At 45.0% G+C, this 23,755-nt stretch overlaps 1 protein-coding gene across 7 annotated transcripts in view; it reads left to right on the top strand.

Annotated features, from left to right (window-relative positions):
* CAPN15 (calpain 15) overlaps positions 1-23,755 on the top strand; it is a 109,671-nt gene that overhangs the window by 71,371 nt on the left and 14,545 nt on the right. For all 7 annotated transcript variants that reach the window (XM_081338369.1, XM_081338366.1, XM_081338371.1 and 4 more), the window contains 2 exons: positions 14,532-15,972; positions 20,100-20,308. In XM_081338369.1, the coding sequence (XP_081194495.1) occupies positions 14,554-15,972; positions 20,100-20,308 (1,628 nt within the window). In that variant the 5' untranslated portion in view covers positions 14,532-14,553. The remainder of the gene's footprint in view (positions 1-14,531; positions 15,973-20,099; positions 20,309-23,755) is intronic.

Below are 23,755 nucleotides of genomic sequence, written 5' to 3'. Positions count from 1 at the left end.
CATAAATACGAATCAGTGGCCAAGCGTCTGAAATTGGATCGCGTGGCCACGGGGATGCTGCAGCTAAGTCTTAAAACGGTCCTCAGTCACTTTTTTTTCTGTGCCGTTGTAACTTCGAACAGGCCCTAAGTGTGAGGCGAGAACCCACTGTAACGGTTACTCATTTCCGTTCTAATGCATATTTCAATTCGTACATCCCTCTATTTTTGCCATTTGTATGTTGGGCCAGAGGTCAGAGATTTGACCACTCTTTAATCTCTGGATTGACTGCCCATATTTTATCATCTTGCTATATAAGCTATAAGCTGCCCAGAGTAGCCCCATGGCAAGATAGATGGCAAATAAGTTTTAACAAACAAACAAATAAGTAAATGTTTCGGATTGAAGTTTACATTAGCCTGATTCCCATGGGCATGGGATTATGGCAGTTGTGATTCAAAAGATCTGAAGATTAATAGGTTTCCTATCCTTGTTGTGAGATTATATTTTCCCTTTTGTCTTCTCCTGTCACTTCCTTCCTTCCTTCCTTCCTTCCTTCCTTCCTTCCTTCCTTCCTTGTCTTCTTCCTTCCTTCCTTCCTTCCTTCCTTCCTTCCTTCCTTCCTTCCTTCCTTCCTTCCTTGTCTTCCTTCCTTCGTCAGCCTTTCTTCATCAACCTACCTTCCTTCCTTCCTTCCTTCCTTCCTTCCTTCCTTCCTTCCTTCCTTCCTTGTCTTCTTCCTTCCTTCCTTCCTTCCTTGTCTTCCTTCGTCAGCCTTTCTTCATCAACCTTCCTTCCTTCCTTCCTTCCTTCCTTCCTTCCTTCCTTCCTTCCTTCCTTCCTTGCATTTTTATTGGTGTTTTAACATCTGTTTTGTTGCTACTTTAATTGCCTTTGCAATGTTAGAAAAGTTTTCTTCCTCTACATTCAAGCGTCTGTTTGAGGCTTTTTTAACACTGTTCCCAGGGTGCTTGAGAATTTCTTTCAAATTTCTTTTGTAATTCCTTTTATTGCTGAAGCATAGCAAAGGCTTTGGTGCCGTTCCCATTTTCTGTTGGCATAGCTTTTCATCACTAAAGCCTGCTTGCCTGGCTGTACACCCCAATTTGAAAAGGCCTCTCAAACTCCTGGAAGGAGTTTCTTTTAGATATCTCCCTTTGGGACTTAATTGCAGCAAAGGAAGCGATCAACCCCCCAGAGAAAAGAATTCTGTAGCAAAAGAAAGCAAATCCGTAGACCTTTTTGCCACCACTATCCAAATAAGAGCTAAGCACACTCCACTTCTGCGAATATCACCGACATTTTCTTCTTTACATAAAAAAAAATTCAAAACATATTTTCTGTAATTAAACCAAGTGAGATCTGGTAACCAAAAAAACAACGCTGGATATGTTTTTCGCACAGCAATAATTGCAGTCTTTTGAACTGACTTTTATTGTAGTGATTTTTTAATTTCTTTCTTTTATTGAGTTATGTTCTGATTTCCAGAACCCCAGCTCGCACACAAACCCAGTTTGTTTCATGTTTTAATAAATACGGCATCTGTTAATATTTTTTATAATGGAATAGAAAGCCCTAGTAATAGATAAATAATGTCCCAAATTAAAGTTATTTGGAATGGACCACGGTCGGCGTATACTTCTTCTCATTAAAAGTCCCTTCATTTCTATTTTACTGTTTGTGAAAAAGCAACTGTTGTGTGAGATCACAAAAGAAAGTCTACATTTTTAGATTTCACAGTTTGTCAAGGATTTTTCACGCTGGCAACCGAGAAGCTTTCTGAAAATAAACGAGGAATAAATTTGTTGGTATATGTCCGCCTTGCCAAAGAAAGTGCTGTGCAAGTCATACTAATGACATGCATTTGAAATATGCAAACTAGCAATTGTAAAGGGCTAGTAATAACTTACGAGGCAGCCTTGGGTGCCAAATTAATGCCAATCTGTTAAATTCCTAGGAACTCCTTTGTTTATTTAGCGCCTTTCTGTGGCTGCCCATCTCACATTAACGTGACTGGATGGGTGTACAAACAGAGTCACACTTAAAACAGCACAACCAATCTTAAAACACACGGAACACAAGCAAAACATGAAAAAGCTCTCGATCCCTGGCATTCAATCCAAAAGACTTGGCAAATATCTACCTTGTTTATCTTTTTTGTCTAAATTCTTCACTGTGGAATTTGAGAACAATCTCTCAATCTGTTTCCTGCTAGTAATGGACTTTTTGCTTTGTGGCCACCTAAACTAACCCCCTGCTGAAACAGGAAACCCTATACTATTTCAGACAAATGGTTGTCCAATCTCTTCTTTAAAATCTCCAGTGTTGGAGCACCCATAGCTTCTGAAGGCAAACCCTTCCACTGGTTGAATGTTCTGACTGTCAGGAAGTTTCTCCTTAGTTCCAGGTTGCTTCTGTCCTTGATTAGTTTCTATCCATTGCTTCTTGTCCTGCCTTCAGGGGCTTTGAAGAATAGGTTGAGCCCCCTTTGTTTCTGACAGCCCCTCAACTATTAATTAATGCAAATAGTACACATAACACTGCCTCCCACTATTTTTATTTTCCCCACCACAGTCCTTTGAAGTAAGGTGGGAAAAAGGGATTGGCCCAGACCCACCCAAGATAGTTGGCTGGGGATGGACTTCAGCCCTTCCTGGTCCAGCTCCAACATAACGGCTGAAGATCTCCAGATCTCATGCTTTCAGAACTAGAATACCATGGCAAATTATGGGGGCAGATGCATATCAGCCCAAATGACCGCATTGTCTGAGTGTCATGGTTGGTCAATAACTGACTCATATTTTTCACAGCTGTTCCCCACTATGGCAGCTGTTCAGCGGTCCAGGAAAAGCTGATTTTAGCATGTCATGCAAACTAAGAATCCTAGTTTATCATTTTCCTTAGACTCTTAAGAATCATTCTTGGTTTTGATTCTTAGTTTCTTTGAAGCAACGAGGTAGAACCTCAGTTTGAATACCAACAAAGCATTTCATTATTATTATTATTATTATTATTATTATTATTATTATTATTATTATTATTATTATTATTATTATTATTATTATTATTAACCGTGGTATTTGGGGAAGGAGAGCATGGGTTAATAGACTGCAGGCCTTTCTCTTGGCACTGACAAGCTGATTCATTCCCTTTTTATTTCTCCCCAGCTTCCCTAGCATGCTGTCCCCCAACATGTGAATTTGTTTAGCTCTGGCGATCCACCGTGGTTTAGATTTATCTCAGATTTATGCAAAGCAAAGCTGCAAAAGACTGGGTAGTAGCGGGGTTGAATGCTGTGTGCCTCCATCACCGTATCTTCTCCTTCACTAAAAAGTGGTTGTTTTCTTGAGTTTAGTTCCTGTCCCAGAATTTGGGTGGGGAGAGAATTCTGCACAATTAAAGATTGTACCATTGACATTCACAGTGTAAGGGAAGTACGCTAGAGAGTTTTCAGGAAAACAGGTTTTAAATTTATGAAACGAAAGGTAGTGGCAGTTTGGTAGCTCGGACAAAAAGAGGGAAAATCTGGAAGATCCTCAGAGTCTTGAAAATTATACCACCGTTAGCAATGCCCAATTAAACTCTACGCTTTGGTGCCGAATATTTTTAGACTCTGGTTTTCTAAATTCCTGCGCAAGAAAGTGTAATAAGGGTGGCTACAGGAAGGAAGTGTTTAGTGTCTAAAATGAGATTGACGTAGGAAAGCACACATTTCATTCAGAAATCTTTGAACCTCAAATGGATGTAGACCAGCTGTGAATTGTGCTCTTTTATGCTGCCCTGGTTCTTGAAAGGAGTAGATGTTGGAGATTTTTGGCTGTGAATTTTAGCAAAGCAGAACTCCACGAAAGCTGTTGGAATTATCAGTGGGACTTCAGGAAGATTTGGAGACAACGTGGTACGTTCTTGCTCATGTACTGAATAATCATTACTGACAATACGTTGGGAGCAACTTTGTACTGGGAGATGAATGCTCGTGTAAATTGTCTTATTTTTGTGAACAGTGCCAGTTGGGAATCCAAACGAAAGCATGAACTGAGCAATAGATGTTCTAATTTGCCATCAATTGTGGAAGATAATTTAGCGTTAGCAATGGCATTTAGACTCATATACTACTTCACAGTGCTTCACAGCCGTCTCTAAGCGGTTTACAGAGTCAGCCTGTTGCCCCCAGCAATCTGGGTCCTCATTTTTCTGACCTTGGAAGGATGGAAGTCTGAGTCAACCTTGAGCCGATCAGGATCAAACTCCAGACTGTGGGCAGAGTTAGCTTGCAATACTGCATTTTAACTCCTGCATCACCAGGACTCTGTTGCCTTGCTTTTTAATGGCATGGGAAAACATTGCCAAGCAATATGGAGCAGTGGAATGCTTTCCATAGGGATATATCTCATAGGCCAAGTTGTTGGGAAGTAAAGGCAGTTGTAGTTGCAAAGAAGCTAGAAACTCAAGATGATACTTCACAGAGTTACAGAGTTGGGAGGGACCTTGGAGGTCTTCTAGTCTTCTATCCCATTTCAGACAAATGGTTGTCCAGTCTCTTCTTAGAAACCTCCAGTGTTGGAGCACCCACAACTTCTGGAGGCAAGAATTACTTAAGCATTTCACCTGGGTCACAACTGGCTTGATGCCAACAGGCTGCTCCCATCAGCAGTACCAGACAGAGAGACATCCCAGTGGTTGCATAATAGGTAGCTGAATTGCAAACATCTGGATTTTCTCCAAAGCAACCTATCATGGTTGCAAATTAGACATTTTCATGTTTCTTTTTTTTTACTGTTTTAATGCTTTGTACTGTTTTTATGGTTTTTGAATATTTTTAATATTTTTAAAATTGTAACGTATGTTCTGAATTGTGAGCCACACCTAGTCCTTTGCTGAGGTGGGCGGCTGTAGGAATCAAATCAAATGAATGAATCAATCCGTGGCTTGCATTAAGCCCAGGGGGCTGATAAGCTACAACCTGAACCGAGTCAAATGTCCTAAGACAGACGGGTCTTCGGGAGAAAGTTTTATTTCAGCTGTTTATCTAAAGGCGTTTAGCCACCCTAAATATTTTTGGGCGTTTATCAGGGCTTGCTTCTGCGTCCTCTCCTCAGCAGTTCTTGAAGAAGAATGACAAGCATCCCAGGTACAGAAAGGCTACAAGTGCTCCTCGACTTACGACAGTTCATTTAGTGACTGATGACTGTCTTTCACGTTTACAACCTTTGCAGCAACCCCGTGATCACGTGATCAAAATTCATAGGCTTGGCAGCTGGTTCACACTTAGGGCCGTCGCTGTGACCCAAGGTCACGCGATCCCCCCTTTTGCGACCTTCCGACCAGCCCACTCAAGGGGGAAACCAGATTCACTTCACCACCAGGTTAATAGCTTACCAACTGCAGTGATTTGCTTAACAAAGGTGACAGAGAAAGGTCATAACATGGGGCAAAACTCACTTAACCAGTGTCTCAATTAACAACAGAAATTTGGGATTCCATGGTGGCTGTAAGTTGAATGTTACCTGTACACTCTCGTGAATCAGTTGAACACATGATTTGGAGCTTTTGCATTTTATACTGACCTCTCTCTGGTTAAGCTTATTGCAGTCTTTATTAGTTAAACAATTCTTGCTATCTAAGTGATGTTCATGTTTATTAAAAACCTTTTAGCTGAAAGGACTTACTGCATGATGTTCCTGTTGGCAGAGCAAGACTGTGCAGTATGTGTGTACATATATGTGTGTGTGTGTGTGTGTGTGTGTGTGTGTATGTATCTATCTATTATCTATCCTCTATATCTTATCTCTATCTATCTATCTATCTATCTATCTATCTATCTATCTATCTATCTATCTATCTATCATCTATCTATCTATCTATCTATCCACACACACACTCATTTTTGACTGTTTTATTAAGATATTACTAGTCTTAAGACCACGGCAAAGCTATTTGTATTTGTAGCTTTGATTTTGGGGAAGTTAGCTTAGCTGGCAGACTCAGGGGTCACTGGGGAAATAAAAGATGCGGAAGGAAGAAAAAAAACACCAGTGTGTCTGCTTCGAAAATTGTGGCAGTTTTTCTCTCTTTCCCCATCAACGTAGTCCTCAGCTTACAACCACAGTTGAGACCAGAATTTGCACTGCTAAGCAAGGCCGTTGTTAAGTCAGGCTGAATTTCACAACCTTTTTTTGCTTTCTTTCGTCCAAAGCCAGCTAGGAAGGTGGCAAATGATGAGCAACTGACTCAGAAGCTTCTGCAGTCACCATAAATGGATGCTGGTTGCCAAGCACCCAAATTTAGATCACATGATTGTAGGGGAGGCTGCAAAGATCATAAATCCGAGAGTCGGTCTTCTGTCACTTTTTTTAGTGCAATTGTAAGTTTGAATGGTGGCTAAATGAATGGTTATAAACTGCGGACTACCTCCACTTTCTCCCTAGTCGTGGCTACGATGGCTGTGTTGCCATTCATTCGTTTGATTTAATTGGGCTGCCTAAGCAGCAATGCCTTAAGAGAGCGTACAATAATTTTATAAAAACTTCACGAAAAAAACCAATCCAGGGATCAGTGAGGAATTGCCCAAAAATTAAAGATAGAACTTCAAATAGGCTCACAATATGGCCCTGCTGCAGAGACCAGACATTTTTATAGAAAATATTTTGTGCATCTTTGTTTGATGGTCTAGACTAGTGGAGGCGAACCTATGGCACGTGTGCCAGAGGGGGCACTCGGAGCCCTCTCTGTGGGCACGCGCACCTCACTTTTTGGCTACGTTTTTGCAGAAAAAGCCATTTCTCAAGCCCCTTCCTAGCCAAAACAAGCCTCTGGAGTGAGCCCGCTGTTTTCAGCTTTGAATTATATCAAGTCTGACACCAGAATCAGACTAACAGATGACCCGAGTGCTGCATGTGTTGCCCTCAAAACTTTACAAAGTATGAGCCAAGGTTAGACAAATGATCAGCATGCATACAACAGCAAAAAACACATTAATTGTTCAAAAGCATGCCAAATGCAAACTTTTACCTTTCAGTACAAAGTTGTTTGCATCATTGGAAGTTTTGTCATTGTGTTTTTTCTTTTAAGACAAAAGATGTTAATGCATGAGTTGTTTTTTTTCTAAACTAAAACCTCAGTATTCAGGTTCAATTGCCGTGTTGGCGCTTTGCGATCAATAAGTGGGTTTTGGGTTGCAGTTTGGGCACTCGATGTCTAAAAGGTTCACCATCGCTGGTCTATACCAGGGGTAGGCAACCTTGGCTCTTTTATGACTCGTGGACTTCAACTCCCAAAATTCCTGAGCCAGCCATGCTCCAAACTTCTAAGACGTGAAGACTTGTGGACTTCAGCTCCTAGAATTCCCCAGCCATCCATGCTGGGAGTTGAAGTCCACAAGTCTTAAAAGTTGCCAAGTTTGGAGACCCCTCCATTAGTCCAACTGTTGTCTCTCGGCAAATGAGATGGACAAAAGGACGTTGGGTTGAAAAGAAATAGTTCATTTAGTGTAGGCTTGTTTCCCCCCCCCCCACATAAAACTCTCCAAGAGGTGTGTGTTCTGGCTCCAGCTCTGAGAATTCCGTTGAACATCCTGGTCAATTATTTATTGTGGAAAACATCCAAGTTAGAAAAGGTTAATCTGGTGAATGCATGGCTTGGATCTCGTTAAGCTAGAGATTAATATGATCCCATAGCTTGCTCTCTTGAGTTGTTATACCACCACAGCTCTGCAAATATCCATGATAACATTTCGGAGAACCCTTAATAAGCTGGATAATGAAACTTCTATGACAACCAGGACATGGGATAAACATCAGAGTAGTTGTGAGACTGAGGTTGTTGGCCTGCCTAATTTTGAGCCCATCGCATTGCCAGTTTTGAAAACAGCCTCTCCTCCTCCTCGTGGTTACAAAGCTAATGGTGCAGAATGTTAGGCTTTCATCAGCTGGCTGTTTGATGTCTGTTGTCCCTTGCTAATTACGGCTGACATCAAGCAGAATCAAGACAGGTTGATCTAATAAAGAGAAGCAGGAAAATTGCTGATCACCAGCAGAAAGATCTGGGGAGAGGCTGGTTCAGTAGGCTTATGATCTGACCTATTTATAATGGCTAGTTGCCTGCGGACGTCTTCGGTTGCTTGGCCATACGTTGGCTGGGCTCCTGGTAGAAGAAGGCCTTCCAGGACTAAGGCACAGTGGAGTGTGGGTAGCCAGAAGATTCCCCCTTCCCATTCCTTCTCTGATGTAAAGTCAGAGAGGTTGCGTCTGGCAGGCACCAATGTCTTGTAACTAGGGCAGCAGCGTCGTGGGGTTTGAAAGTAATCGCGCAACTGCAGATGAGACGGTAGAGAGAAGAGGTCCAGTAGGAAACAGCAGAGAGGGGAGACAAGGAAAAAGGAGCCCGTTTGCTCTAATGGTGAAGGCACCGGGTTAGAAACCAGGAGATAGTGAATTGTAGTCCCGCTTTAGGCATGAAAGTCAGCTGGGTGACTTTGGGCCAATCTCCAGGAGACGGGGAATTGTAGTCCCACTTTAGATAAGAAAGCTGGTTGGATAATTTGGGGCCAATCTCCAGGAGACCGGGAATTGTAGTCCCACTTTAGATATGAAAGCTGGTTGGATAATTTGGGGCCAATCTCCAGGAGACCGGGAATTGTAGTCCCACTTTAGATATCAAAGCTGGTTGGATAATTTGGGGCCAATCACCATGAGACTGGGAATTGTAGTCCCACTTTAGATATGAAAGCTGGTTGGATAATTTGGGGCCAATCACCATGAGACTGGGAATTGTAGTCCCACTTTAGATATGAAAGCTGGTTGGATAATTTGGGGCCAATCACCATGAGACTGGGAATTGTAGTCCCACTTTAGATATGAAAGCTGGTTGGATAATTTGGGGCCAATCACCATGAGACTGTGAGTTCTAAACCCGCCTTAGTAGACAGAAAAGTCAGCTGAGTGACTTTGCACCAATCACATCTCTCTCTCTCTCTCTCTCTCTCTGTCTCTCTCAGCCCAACATACCTCACAGGGCTGCTGTTGTTGAGAAAATAGGAGGTGTGTTGTGATGGATGTGTTTGCCACGTTGAGTTATTGGTAGAAATAATAAAAGTGGGATACAGAGAAAGACATTTTAAAAATGTCGGGAAGAAGGACGGGGAGGAGACAATTGGGGATGACGGTTGACGTCAAGAAGCGAGTGGGCATGGTTACATCAGATGATGCCAGCGTTCTTCCCCTACCCATCTGCCTTTTAGTTTTGGAGCACGAAAGGGTTTCCCTACCACCTTACCTCAACTTCCCCACAAACAAATCAAATGAAGGTCCTTGCCTGCCCCTCCTGAAACAGGAGTGGAAACGTGCAGCTTTCCAGACGCTGTGGAACTACAACCTCTTGTAGTTCTTACCAATATGGCCAGTGGCGTGGGATGTTGAGAGCTGCAGTTCAACGGCCTCTTTTGAGGAGCAGGGAGAGACATTAGACATCCCTGTCGACGCAGTTGTTGATCCTGACGTTTATTCCAAACTAGAAAGTTGTCAGACATCAGTAGGAACAGTGTGCAATTGTTGGCTGTTTAGGGCCTGGAACAGTGGTGGGATTCAGCCAATTCACCCCAGTTCGGCAGAACCGGTAGCTAATGTTTTGTTGCCCAGGTCCAGAACGGACTTCCGGAAGCGGCATCCACACAGAGAACCGGTTGTTCCCATATTTGAATCCCACACCTTCCTTCCTTCCTCCCTCCCTCCCTCCCTCTCTCCCTCCTTCCCTCCCTTCTTTCCTTCCTGTGGTGGGATTCAGCCAATTCGCACCACTTCGGCAGAACCGGTAGCTAATTTTTTTTGTTGCCCAGGTCCAGAACGGACTTCCGGAAGCATCATCCACACAGAGAACCGCTTGTTCACCTATTTGAATCCCACCACTGGCCTGGGAGCTTTAGGCAGTCGTGACACAGTGGCTAGTGGTGTTTGCCACACCAAGCCAGATGTCCCATAGGTGCTTTTCCAAAAGTAATTGGACTTTCTTTTCTTTTTTTCCCTTCACTTCTCATCCAAGAAGCTGTTCTGCGAAGAAGCTTCTTGGATGAGAAGCGAAACGTTTTCAAAGGGAAAAAAAAATCAAGACAACCCAGTTGCCTTTTGGAAAAGGGGAAAACCCTGGTCTGGATGATTGAGAATCTCCATAAACTCTAAGCTGGGCGGACTGATGGTTTAATGGTGCAGAAGTCAATCGCCTACCTTTCTGTGGTTCGCTAGAGAGAAAATAATTTTGTCTGGTGTTCTTGTGTGTATGTAGAATTACAGCTCAGCCGTTCATAGTCCCTGGGATAATTTCTGCCCAGCAAAATCGAGCCATTAGATCGGGGTGGACTAGAAGACCTTGGAGGTCTTCTAGTCCAACCCCCAGCTCAGGCAGGAAACCCTACACCATTTTGGACAAATGGCTGTCCGGTCTCTTCTTAAAAACTTCCAGTTTTGGAGCATTCACCGCTTCTGGAGGCAGGTTGTTCCACTGGTTAATTGTTCTAACTGTCAGGAAGTTTCTCCTTAGTTCTAGGTTGCTTCTCTCCTTGACTAGTTTCCATCCGCTGCTTCTTAGGACCAACACATTGCTGTGAAGCTGCATAGACACACACACACACACACACACACACACGTGCACGCACACACACACAAATGTAAATTGAGGGGGAAAAATAGTTGCTTTCAAAATGAAAGCAGTGCTGTTGTATTGCATGCATGGCATATGTTAATTTATATTTGATTTCTAATTTCCGATTGACCGCACGTGTGCTGGACAGGGATGGCCCAAAGGGCAGGATAAAATGCCCAGGTCTGTGTTAGAAAGTTAATTGCAACCCCCCCCCCCCATAATTTTCTGAAATTGCTGGGGTGATGGAGTTTGTTTCTTTTCTGCACATTTTTCTGATTTCTTTTTTCTCTCCCTTCTGCACACGGGCAGAAATAACTGTAGAGTTTTATAGGTTGCCATCTTTCATTGGGAGCACAAATGGAAATTAGGTGTCATTCTTTCCTTTTATGGTGGCTTAATCTGCTAGGTAATTTTCCTTTTAAAAACAAATCAATGCATTGGGCGATTGTACACATTTTATAAGTGCCATTTGGAAATGTCCGGAGAAAATTTATCTAAAATGGTTAAATTGGCGATTCTCAAAATGTGTTCCGTGTTCCAGTGTTGTTTGCAAAGGCTCGCGCATTTGTCTCACACTCAAGGGCCACAACCTGCTTCTGACTTCAGCACCCACTTTCCCACTTGTGCTGACAGGTGTGAAAACCCATTTACCACCTTGGTCCTCACCTGCCCATGTTCCCCTCAGCTCCACTCTCCAGATCCCTCTTCAGAAATAGACTTACCTGGCAGAAGAAGACTTCTAGAGGCACCTGGACTAGATTACACTCTTTATTGCAAAGAAGCATGTCATCACCTAGGCAGAAATAATTTGCCTTTTGCAAGTTTAATAGAAGAGAATATTAAGAAGAATGCAATGCAATGGAATGGAATATAGAATAGAATAGAATAATAAAAGAACAGAATAGAGTAGAGTGTAGTAGAGTAGAGTAGAATTGAGAATGAGAATGGAACCAATGGAATGGAATGGAATGGAATATAGAATAAAATAGAATAATAAAAGAATGGAATAGAAGAGAAGAGAAGAGAAGAGAAGAGAAGAGAAGAGAAGAGAAGAGAAGAGAAGAGAAGAGAATGAGAATGGGGATAGGATAGGATAGGATAGGATAGGATAGGATAGGATAGGATAGGATAGGAGGATGGAATGGAATGGAATATAGAATAAAATAGAATAATAAAAGAATGGAATAGAATAGAATAGAATAGAATAGAGAATTGAGAATAGAATAGAAAGAATAGAACAGAACAGAACAGAATAGATGAAATGGAGAATGGAATAGAATAGAATAGAATAGAAATAGAATAGAATAGAATAGAATAGAATAGAATAGAATAGAATAGAATAGAATAGAATAGAATAGAATAGAATAGAATAGAATAGAATAGAATAGAATAGAATAGAATAGAATAGAATAGAATAGATAGGACCTTGGAGGTCTTCTGGTCCAATCCCCTGCTCAGGTAGGAAACCCTGCACCCATTTCAGACAAATGGTTGTCCAGTCTCTTCTTGAAAACCTCCAGCGATGGAGCACCCACAACTTCTGAAGGCAAGCCCTTCCACTGGTTAATTGTTTTCAGTTTTAGGAAGCTTCTCCTTAATTCCAGGTTGCTTCTCTCCTTGATTAGTTTCCATCTATTGTTTCTTGTCTTGCCTTCAGGTGCTTTGGAAAATAAGTTGACCCCCCCCTCTTCTTTGCGGTAGCTCCTCAAAAACTGGAATACTGCTATCACGTCACTTCTAGTCCTTCTTTTCTCTAGACTAAGGGTAAAGGTAAAGGTTCCCCAGCACATGCGTGCTAGTCGTTTCCGACTCTAGGGGCCGGTGCTCATCTCCGTTTCAAAGCCGAAGAGCCGGCGCTTGTCCGAGGACGTCTCCATGGTCATGTGGTCGGCATGACCAGACACCAAAGGCGCACGGAACGCTGTTTCCTTTCCACCGTAGTGGTCCCTATTTTTCTACTTGCATTTTTACGTGCTTTCGAACTGCTAGGTTGGCAGAAGCTGGGACGAGTAACAGGCGCTCACTCTGTTACGCGGCACTCGGGATTCAACCCGCCAAACTGCCGACCTTCTGATCGACAAGCTCAGCGTCCTAACCCACTGAGCCACCGCGTCCCTCTTCTCTAGACTAGCCAAACCCAAATCCCGCAACCGTTCCTCATACGTTCTTCATATCTTCAGGCCTTTAGTCGTCTTAGTTGCTCCTCTCTGCACTTCTTTCCAAAGTCTTAAAAAAGTTTCTAAAACGTCGTAATCTGTATGCTGCAGAATTTAAACTCTAGACTTCTTCCTCTCTTCCTTGTCCAAATTGTTTATAGCTCCTGGCTGGCTTGGTGCCTTTGATGTGCTCAGATAAATGTCCTCTCTAAGCCTCAGAACTGCAGGTCGTTTGCCTCACCAGATTTAGCACTTACAGGTCCTAAAATTCTGAAGGCTAACAATACCAAGCAGGTCTTGAATGCTGTTTCTAGCTATGACTCTCTGTCTGCTGGGCCAGTGGGACTTGTGGTCTTGCACAAGCATCCCAGAAAGCAAAGTCTGAATAAGAAACCCAAGGTTGAATAATTTAAGCACGATCTGAAGCAACAGTTAACTCCTGAAGAATAATAAAAAGGACTCTGCTGATTGGAGTTTGTTTAATATCTTCCTGCTTTTGCACTGATCAAACAGATGCCCTTGAAAAGCCTCAGAGTGGAATCTGGGGACCATATTTGACCATCATCAAGGGCCAGAAGAGAGCAATTTCCTCTGATTCCAGAGGTGCTAATTCTGGATGTCTTTACAGGAAAAAGGCATATGTCTGCAGCTCTTCCATCCTTCCTTGACATGTCATGTCATGTGCAACCTATGAGTATAAATAGCAAATTCCTCCCCCCCCCCCGCCGCCAAAGAAGCTCCCTCTGGCAAAGACATGTGTTGAGCAGAGGCCATAGCTGAGTATGGAATAATCTGCTTTGCATTCTGAGGAGCTGCAGTCTCTCTTTGATCTTTAAATATTATGAATAGTAGTTTCTGAAGGCATCATTTCTTTAAGGTTGGGAAAATAAGGAGAACAACGTAGGCAGGAGCAATCTGAGTGAGATGTATGATGATGGGAACTCTTCCCGATGGGGTACCTTCTGGCTAGCAGGGGTAGGCAGCCTTGGCTCTTTTATGACTTGTAGACTTCAACACCCAGAATTCCTGAACCAGCCATGCTGACTCAGGAATTCTGGGAGTTGAAGTCCACACGTCATGAAGGATCCATAGTTTCCCCCATGCTGGCTCAGGAATTCTGGGAGTTGAAGTCCACACGTCATGAAGGATCCATAGTTCCCCCATGATGGCTCAGGAATTCTGGGAGTTGAAGTCCACGAGTCATGAAGGGCCATAGTTCCCCCATGCTGGTTCAGGAATTCTGGGAGTTGAAGTCCAGAAGTGATAAAAGAGCCAAGGTTGCCTACCCCTAGGCTAGAGGGTATGGACTTGCTAGCTGGATGTTCTTGCAAGACCTTCAGACTCCTACTGAAAGTGGAATGTTTTTGAGCAACCGTGCCTGAAGAAAAGGGTGTTCTTCACCTTGTCATTCCAGATTGTCCTTTTCCTGCTTCCTTGGAAAGCCATCTGCAATAGGCCATACGGATTATGCCAGTTGTTCCCCAAGAGACAAGGTGTAGATTTGCTAATCCCCAACTTCATAGCCTAAGACAAGCTGGCTCCTCCTCCTGGTTGGGATTACTCTAAGGAACGTTTGTTGACAATACCACTTAACTTTCACCCCCTCATTGCTAACTGGCTGGAGCTGCCGTGAATCCTTGAGGGCCGCAGGCACCCCATCTTTAGAATCAGTCATGATGATAATGAATGACTCTCTCCTCTTTCGTGGGATCCTTTTCGCTGTGTCCGCTAACGGTCGTCTCCCTCCTCCTTCTTCTCTTTCAGCCGCACCCACTCTTCTGGTTCTATGGCCACTGTGCGGGAATGGTCCTGCACCCGTTGTACTTTCCTGAACCCCGTGGGACAGCGCCAATGCTCCATCTGCGAGGCCCCCCGCCAGAAGCCCGACCTCAATCACATCTTGCGCCTGAGTGTGGAGGAGCAGAAGTGGGCCTGTGCCCGATGCACCTTCCGGAACTTTGTGGGCAAAGAGGCCTGCGAGGTGTGCGGCTTCACCCCTGAACCCGGGCCAGGAGGCTCCCCTCTGCCAATCCTCAATGGGGTCCTGCCGAAGCCCACCGTCCTAGTAGAACCCAAAGCCGGTTGCAAGGAGGACATGCCGCAGATGGAGAGCCCCGGGGAGGATTCGGGGGGGAAGAGCCCCGAAGAGGCACTGCTGGAGGAGGGCTGGGCCTGCCAGCGCTGCACCCTCCATAACACACCCGTTGCCAATTCCTGCTCAGCCTGCGGGGGCCCTCGCAAGCTCTCCCTGCCCAAGATCCCTCCAGAGGCACTGGTGGTCCCCGAAATCATCACACCTGCCGGCTTCCAGATAGCTCCTGCCACCGAGACCCCGGAGGGCCATCCGGCCGCCAATCAGGGCACTGCCATTGCGGAGGAAGAGAGTCAGAAGATGCCAGCCTTCAGCCTTTTCTCCCCCGGTCTCCAGAACAACCCCGTTCCCCGTAGCCGCCGAGAAGTGCCACCCCAACTCCAGCCCCCGGCCCCTGAAGCTTCCCAGCCGGCTTCCCCACCAACCCCCGTGCAGAAGGCCATTCGCTTCCAGGAGTTGATGGCGACCAAGCGTCTGAGCGTGCTGGAGGAAGAGATGGACGTGAGCTTGCCGCCCTGGCAGTGCAGCGCCTGTTCCCTGCTCAACACCTCGGGGAGTGAGTCCTGCGAAGCTTGCAGCAGCCAGAAAGGCAGTGACACTATTGATCTGACGGGGGACTCTGTTCGTTTTACGCCCTGTGGGCCCTCCAGCCCCGACTTCACTACCTGGTCCTGCTCCAAGTGCACCTTGAAGAACCCCACCGTGTCCCAGAAGTGCAAAGCCTGTGGCTCCTCCAAATTGCATGGCTTCCAGGAGCATAGCTGGCAGACAGAGCCAGCTGCCAAGTGCCCCGAGTGTGGCTCGGAGAAAGGCACCTGTGTGGCTTGTAGCACCAGAGCTCCTTCTGCCCGCAAAGTAGCCCGTCTCTTCCCGTTGCAGCCCCCGGTCACCCCTGAGCGAGCCAGCCAGTGGGCGTGCCCTGCTTGCACACTCCTCAATGAGCTCAAGGCCAAACACTGCCTCGCCTGCCACACGCCTCAAGTCTACATGGCGCAGCGCAAGGGCATTAAGCCACTTCGGCGGCGCGAGAGCATGCACGTGGAGAAGCGACGGCAGACGGACGAAGGGGAGGCCAAAGCCCTCTGGGAGAACATTGTCTCTTTCTGTCAAGAGGTGCGTTGACATCTGTGCCTCTCGTTTGTCAGCAGTTGCACCTAGGGCACCTCAGTATTTGTTCCCCTACGTGTGCACCCCTGTGGCTTGGTTACCTGTCCTGACACCTGCCAGGCCCCAAGAACACCACACAGAATTACTCCTGAGTAGTTTCCTTTAAAGAGGTTCAATGGCTCAGTAGTTAAAGACGCTGAGCTTGACAGCTGGAAAACTGACAACCCAGGTTTGAGAGCTGAGCGCTGCACAAGTGTGTGAGCTCCTGTTCCTTGCTGTCACTCCTGCCCCCTAGAATTGTAAAGCATGCAAACGCGAGTAGATAAATAGGTACCACTTCAGTGGGAAATAACTGTTCTGTACGCCTTTGGCATATAGTCATACTGGCCACATGACCATGGGAAATGTCTTTGGACAAAGCTGGCTCCCTTGGCTAAGAAACGGAGTTGGGCCCTAGAGTCAGACACGGCTGAACATGGAAACCTTAACTTTACTTAGTTTCCTGTATGGGTCTTCATCTATAGACAGAAATCTTGCCAAACTAAAGCAACTATTTGCAGCGCAAAAGAGATCCTCTGAGAATCGCTAGGGAGGAGCCTTCTTAACTCTCTCCCACCAAACTATATAATCTTCACCGCCTCTTTGACCTCGGGAAGGCAGCCCCTCCCACCTGGGAATCCAGACCTCATTCCACCACACACCCAGTTCTCTAGGCTCTCCAGCATAGAAAGATCCCTTTCATAGAAAGAACTGTGGACCTTCGCTATCCAGAACAGGTCTTGGATCACTCAGCGAGGGGTGGCCCAATTGATTTCATGAACTGGTTTGGATCGCCAGCTTCTGCCTTTCCCATCAGCAACAAGGGAGATGGTGTGCATTTTTCCTGTTGCCTGTGAAAAATGGGTTTCCTCTTGCAGCTGATTGGTGGATTGGCTTGGTGGATTACAGGTTTTAAAGTTGGCCTGGGAATTGTGGGAGTTGAAGTCCAACCAACTGCAGTTGATATGGGTGTGGCACCCTCTTTGCACCCTGCCTAGAGTGAGTGGGCTCTCCGTTGAGGGACCACTTCTTGGGGAAGGATTGAGGCTTGTGGGGAGAAGTTTAAAGAGCAAAATGGATGCCTAAGACCTTCATGGGATATCCTAAACCAGGGGTAGGCAACCTTGGCTCTTTTATGACTGGTGGACTCCTCAGCCAGCATGGCTCAGCTTGGAAACCTCTTCCTTTCCCCTCAGCATGGCTGGCTCAGGAATTCTGGGAGTTGAAGTCCACCAGTCATCAAAGAGCCAAGGTTGCCTACCCCTGTCCTAAACCATAACATAGAAAACAGATCTTTTTTTGTTTCTTTTCTGGTTTGATGGCTTTCCTAAGGAGCATAATTTGCCTTCAGCCGTAGCCTCCTCCAAAAAGAGATGAGAAAAGATCCCAAAATATCATATCCATTTACCCCAAAAGCCAGCTGGACTTTGTTCTTCCTTTGTTAGGAAAAACAAAGTCCACTTTCCTTTTGGGGGAAAAAAACACTTTGGGGACAGCCGTGACCATGGGTGAATCTCCACAGGCATTTTACATTTCCCTTTACATTTCCAACATGGTCACACCACGACCGCCAGCACCCACCCTGCAGGGTCCAAAAAAAAAGTATGAGGCCAAATGCCTGGCTGAAAAAACATCTTTTTTCAGACCCACCGCGCTTTGGGGACTGCAAATAAAGGACCCCAAGTTCCACTCGATAGACGTTTCATGTCTCCGTCTCTCTTTCTGCCAGACATAGCTTTTCAGCCTGCCTGCCAGCCTCTGGCTGCTTTGGGAAAAGCTTGATCCCAGACTTATTAATAACTAACTGTAGAGAAGCTTTAATGATCAAGAGCTGTTTTATTTCTCCAATTGCCTGTGGCAAATGAAGCCACATCAAATAATGTCTCTGGAATATACACTATCTGTCCAGCTTCAGAGGGTGCTCTGCTTCGGAAGAGCGGGTGGCCCTGGCATGGGGCATTTTCCTCGCCAGCTGAACGACGGGGTTGGCGTTTTCGAGTTGATCCTTTGAACTGCCTGTAAGAGATTTCTTCCCCCTTTGCCTTGGCACTGCAGTGCTTTTTTTTCTAGACACCTCGTGGGGTGGTTAAGCAGGTGTTCATGGAGTTGTAGAACCCTAGGGCTGGAAGGGACCTTGGGGGCCTGCTAATCCATGGGTGTCCAACCTCGGCAACTTTTAAGACTTGTGGGTTTCGACTCTCAGCCAGCTAGTCAAGGAGAGAAGCAACCTAGAACTAAGGAGAAATTTTTCGACGGTGAGAACAAATTAACCTGTGGAACGGCTTGTCTTCAGAAGCTGTGGGTGGTCCAACACTGGAGGTTTTGAAGACTGGAGAACCATTTGTCTGAAATGGTATAGGGCAAGGGGCCTTCAAACTTGGCCCCTTGATGACTTGTGGACTTCAACTCCCAGGCCTGGCTGAGGGAATTCTGGGAGTTGAAGTCCACAAGTCATAAAAGGGCCCAAGTTTGAAGACCCCTGGTATAGGGTTTCCTGTCAGAGCAGGGGCTTGGACTAGATGACCTCCAAGGTCCCTTCCAACTGTTAAGCCTCCGCGAGCTCAACCGGAGTCCTGCACACTGGTTGAGAGAGAACCGGTCTTGAGGTTGTTGTATGGCTTAGTTTTTCACCTACTGGAAAAATGTTACCATAATCTTATTTTTGGTGATCTTTTCTCTCAAAACTAAACCTACTCAAGTTTTCTTGGGCCTCTCCTTTAAAGATCTAATTTCCAGGCTCCTGATCATCAAAGGCGACTTTCTCTGCATCTCTTCCAGTAAGAATAGCACCCAGTAATAGGCCGGAGCTATCATTATTCATTTAAAAGATTGCTCAATTTTTAATTTAATTTAACATTTAGTCTAATTTACAGCAATTCTCCTTAAAAGAGCTCTCTGAGCAGTTTAACGTACGGTTGCAGTTCAAAACAGTAGGTTAGAATGATCATCAGTGAATAAATAAAACAGCAAATCAACGCATAGGTTTGGTGCAAAAACGCAAAATAAAACAGTAAGATAAATATCAAAACAGTATCCAAAAAGAAAAGAAAAAAGCATGAGTTGCAGGGTGTGGGGGGGAACCCACCACAGCAGCACTGACACATTTATTGCAAGTCGTAAGCGAATAAAAAAGTCAATTATGTTTCGGTATAAAAGGGCCCATAGAATGGTGTTCCAGAAAATCAGAACATTTGATGTAAAAGTGCAGCAAACTTAATAGCAGCATAGAGAGCAAACAGTGCAAAGGCATCCGGAACGGATCAAAGCCTCTGCAAAAAATAATTGGTGAAAATTCATGGAAATATTTTACAATACAGCAGACTGAAGTTTGAAAAGCCTTCTTATTCCCCTTCTCCTTAGAGCAGATCTTCCACATACAGGTAGTCCTCGCTTTACAACGGTTCATTAAGTGGCCGTTTAAAGTTAACAACAGCACGGAAAAAATTGACTCATGACCGTTTTTCACACTTAACGACCGCTGTTGCAGCATCCCCAGGGTCACGTGATCAGACTCCGGAGGCGTGTCAACTGCTTCATATTTATGACTGTTCCAGTGTCCCGGGGTCATGTGATCCCTTTTTTGCGAGCTTCTGACAACCCCTTTTACGACCTCCCTTTCCACGGTTGTTAAGTGAACCTGGCTTCCCCATCGGCTCTGCTTGTCAGAAGGTCACACAAAGGGATCGCATGACCCCGGGACACTGCGACCATCATAAATATGAGTCAGTTGCCAAGGAGCTGAATTTTAATCATGCGACCACGGGGATGCTGCAATGGTCGTAAGTGTGAAAAATGGTCATAAAGTCACTTTTTTCAGTGCTGTTGTAACTTGGGTCACTAAATGAACTGCTGTAAGTTAAGGACTGTCAGTATATTGGGCTCTTGGTCTCCTAAGTCCCAATTGTTGGTTATGTGGCTGGGAAAGGGAAGAATGGGGTGGGGGTGGGGTGGGGGCTGTCTCACAAACGTAAGCCTGCATCTCAGCTTCTTATTTGCGCAAAACTCCCATCTGCCCCAGGAACTGCCTTGACTTCTTCAACTTTTTGTATTTAATTATATTTAATTATATTTTTTTTTTAACTTTGTCCCTGCAGAACCAGGTGAACTTCGTGGATGACAGCTTTCCTCCTGGTCCTAAGTCGGTCGGCTTTCCCGAAGGAGACAGCGTCCAGCAGCGAGTAAAGCAATGGCTGAGGCCTCACGAAATCAACTGCAACATCTTCAAAGACCGCTCGGTCAAGTGGTCCGTTTTTCGGACACCCCGGCCCTCGGATATCCTTCAGGGACTCTTGGGAAACTGCTGGTAAGAAACCAAGAGCCGATGGGGTCCCTTTGCGGATCTTGTTTCTTCTTCTGAAACGCCCCACTTTGCATCCGTCACGAACCGAGTTGGGGTGGTGGTGGTGGATCTGGACACACAAGAATAAAAGCCATGGCAGTGGACCTATCTGCAGCTGGTCAGCTGCGAGCAACATTTGCCAGGATCCCTTTCAGAGCAAGGAACAAGCAGATGTTTGGTAGCCAAGAAACCGCACATCTTTATTGCCAGTTCTTTGGAAGCTGTGGACTGCAGAGGGAAACCATGATGTGGGGATTGCTTTGAAGGAGACAGGCCTGTTTGTTTCTTTTAAACCAATAATGTGTTGATCCCGTTGGGGAAGTAAGGTTCCTGCTTTTCTTAATTTTCCACCAGAAATTGGCCGGAAATCGGGCCATCCAAACCCCAATAGTGTGAACTTGGCGGATTCTATTCCGTTCTGTTCCATTCCATTCGATTCCATATAAAGATTCTATTCTATTCTATTCTATTCTATTTTCTATTCTATTCTATTCTATTCTATTCTATTCTATTCTATTCTATTCTATTCTATTCTATTCTATTCTATTCTATTCTATTCTATTCTATTCCATTCCATTCCATTCCATTCCATTCCATTCCATTCCATATAAAGATTCTATTCTATCCTATTCTATCCTATCCTATTCCATTCCATTCCATATAAAGATTCTATTCTATTCTATTCTATTCTATTTTATTCTGTTCTGTTCTGTTCTATTCCCATTCCCATTCCCATTCCCATTGCATTCCATTCCGTATAAAGATTCTATTCTATTCTATTCTATTCTATTCTATTCTATTCTATTCTATTCTATTCTATTCTATTCTATTCTATTCTATTCTATTCTATTCTATTCTATTCTATTCTATTCTATTCTATTCTATTCTATTCTATTCCATTCCATTCCATTCCATTCCATTCCATTCCATTCCATTCTGTATAAAGATCCTATCCTATCCTACCCTATCCCATTCCATTCCATTCCCTATAAAAATTCTGTTCTACTCTACTCTACTCTACATATTCTATTCTATTCAGTGATTGTAACAGAAGGACTAGAAGGCTGCACGTGAGTTGTGGGATGGTCTCTCCAGATAATATTTGGGGATGTTGTTCTTTTCTCAAGCACTGGGCGAGGGCAAGGTCCAGAGTGAGATGACAATGTGTTGCATCAGGAGAGTGTGATTGTGGTGCTTTTGTCTTGAGATCCTCTTTCCCAACCTTCCTGATTTCTCCCTTCTGACAACAGTTCATTTAGTGACCCTTTCAAGTTACACATTGCTGAAAGAAGCGACATGACTGCTTTTCACACGTATGACCGTTGCAGCCTCCCCCATGGGTCTGTCTCCCGATCAAAATTTGGGCGTTTGGCAACTGGCACGTATTTATGACGGTTGCAGTGTCCCAGGGTCGTGTGATCCCCTTTTGCGAGCTTCTGTGGGAAAGCCGGGATCAATTAACAACCGGGTTACTAACAGCTGCCCTGATTCACTAAACAACCGCGGCAAGGAAGGTCATAAAACAGGGCAGAATTCACTTTAACAACCCCCTCGCTTAGCCACAGAAATTTTGGCCTCCACTGTGGCCGTACCTCAAGGATTACCAGATTGTTGGGGGCAATTAAGCTGACTTTGTAATAATGCCGCTTGGGGTGTGTGTGAAAGCCCTAATAAGCAGGCATATACATAGAATGAAGGCTACTGCTAAGCTTGTAAGCCGCCCTGAGTCTTCGGAGAAGGGCGGGATATAAATGAAATTAAAATAAAATAAATAAATTACCTGTAGCTTCCCTTCATCCTTCATTTTTCTGGCTTCCATGTTCACATCCGTCTTGACGGAATCCGATCTCCTTGGAGTCAGTCCAGCTCAAGTGCTGATGACCGCATGGACAAATCTGTGTAACGTTCTCGGCCACAGGTTGAGATTTGTCCTTGTCTTCTTCTGGAACGTTTGATCCATTCCCACGTTCTTAAATGTTCCTGGAAGATTCCCATTCAGGGGCTAACTGGTTCTGGCCCTTTCGGTCCACTCAAGGCTGGTCAGGTGCTGCCATCTGCTGAAACTGCTCTCTTAAAAAAAAAAGACTACGGACGGGGGCTGCCCCCTCGTGTCACGGATGAGACTTGTGTTCCTCCTTCCCGGTGAAGCCGGAAGAATCCAGGAAGTCCTTGACTTACCATATTTTTCCGTTGTACAAGACACCAATTTTTTCCCTGCAAGCACCCTCTTCAAAAACCGGGTGCATCTTATACACGGAAAAATAACGGTAACCTCCGCAGCCCAGGGCATGCCTGTGTGGGCTGCCATGCTGCCTGGTGCAGGGATCAAGCCCCTGTGGGCTTGCCACTTACCAAGAGGGAGGAAGGGGGCAAGATTTTTAGCTGGCCGAACCTGCGGATTTGCCGGCCCTTTGACGATCGAGTTAGACCTTTCCAAGCAAAATCTCTGCCCTCAAATTAGAGTCCACGTCTCAAAGTTCGAGAAGACAATTAAACTGGACCTCCTCACACTTTCCACCTTCTGTAAGAAAAAAAAATGATTATAGAAAAGGAAGCAAGGCTCTCTTGGAGACAGTTAGAGAACTGGTTGACCTACTAGCTTTCTAGCTAAACATCGGTAGGGCAGTAGGTTCCTGAATCAAGGGTTTCCTCTGCTCTTTGATATTTTTCTGAACATTGCAAAATGCCTGCTAGAAGATGACCAATCATCTTAGTGTGTAGCACTGGAGTATCAATAGGTAAAGGTAAAGGTTCCCCCGCACATGCGTGCTAGTCGTTTCCGACTCTAGGGGCCGGTGCTCACCTCCGTTTCAAAGCTGAAGATCTGGCGCTTGTCCGAGGACGTCTCCGTGGTCATGTGGCCGGCATGACTAGACGCCAAAGGCGCACGGAACGCTGTTACCTTCCCACCGTAGTGGTCCCTATTTTTCTACTTGCATTTTTACGTGCTTTCGAACTGCTAGGTTGGCAGAAGCTGGGACGAGTGACAGGCGCTCACTCTGTTACGCGGCACTCGGGATTCGACCTGCCAAACTGCCGACCTTCTGATCGACAAGCTCAGCATCCTAACTCACTGAGCCACCGCGTCCCTTACTGTCCCTTATAGTTCATTTAGCGACCGTTTATAAAGTTACAACACCACTGGAAAAAGTAATTCAGGACCCTTTTCCACACTTTATGACCATTGCAGCATCCCCATGGTCACATGATCAAAATTCAGATGCTGGGCAACTAGCTCATATTTATGACGGTTGCATCTTTTGTGACCTTTTTTTTAAAAAAAATTATATATATTTTTTTACATTAATTTTTTATAGTCGTGTTCTTAATATTTTATCAGCCACGTATTGTCTGGGTTCCAGTATTTAACTTACTAATACATATTAAGTTCCTTTCTACCTCGTGTTTCTA

The sequence above is a fragment of the Vipera berus genome (genome assembly GCF_964194415.1).
Source record: "Vipera berus genome assembly, chromosome: 13".
NCBI classification, from domain to species: Eukaryota; Metazoa; Chordata; class Lepidosauria; order Squamata; family Viperidae; genus Vipera; species Vipera berus.
Note: the sequence above shows the minus strand (reverse complement) of the source record. Positions and strands in the feature narration are given on the sequence as shown.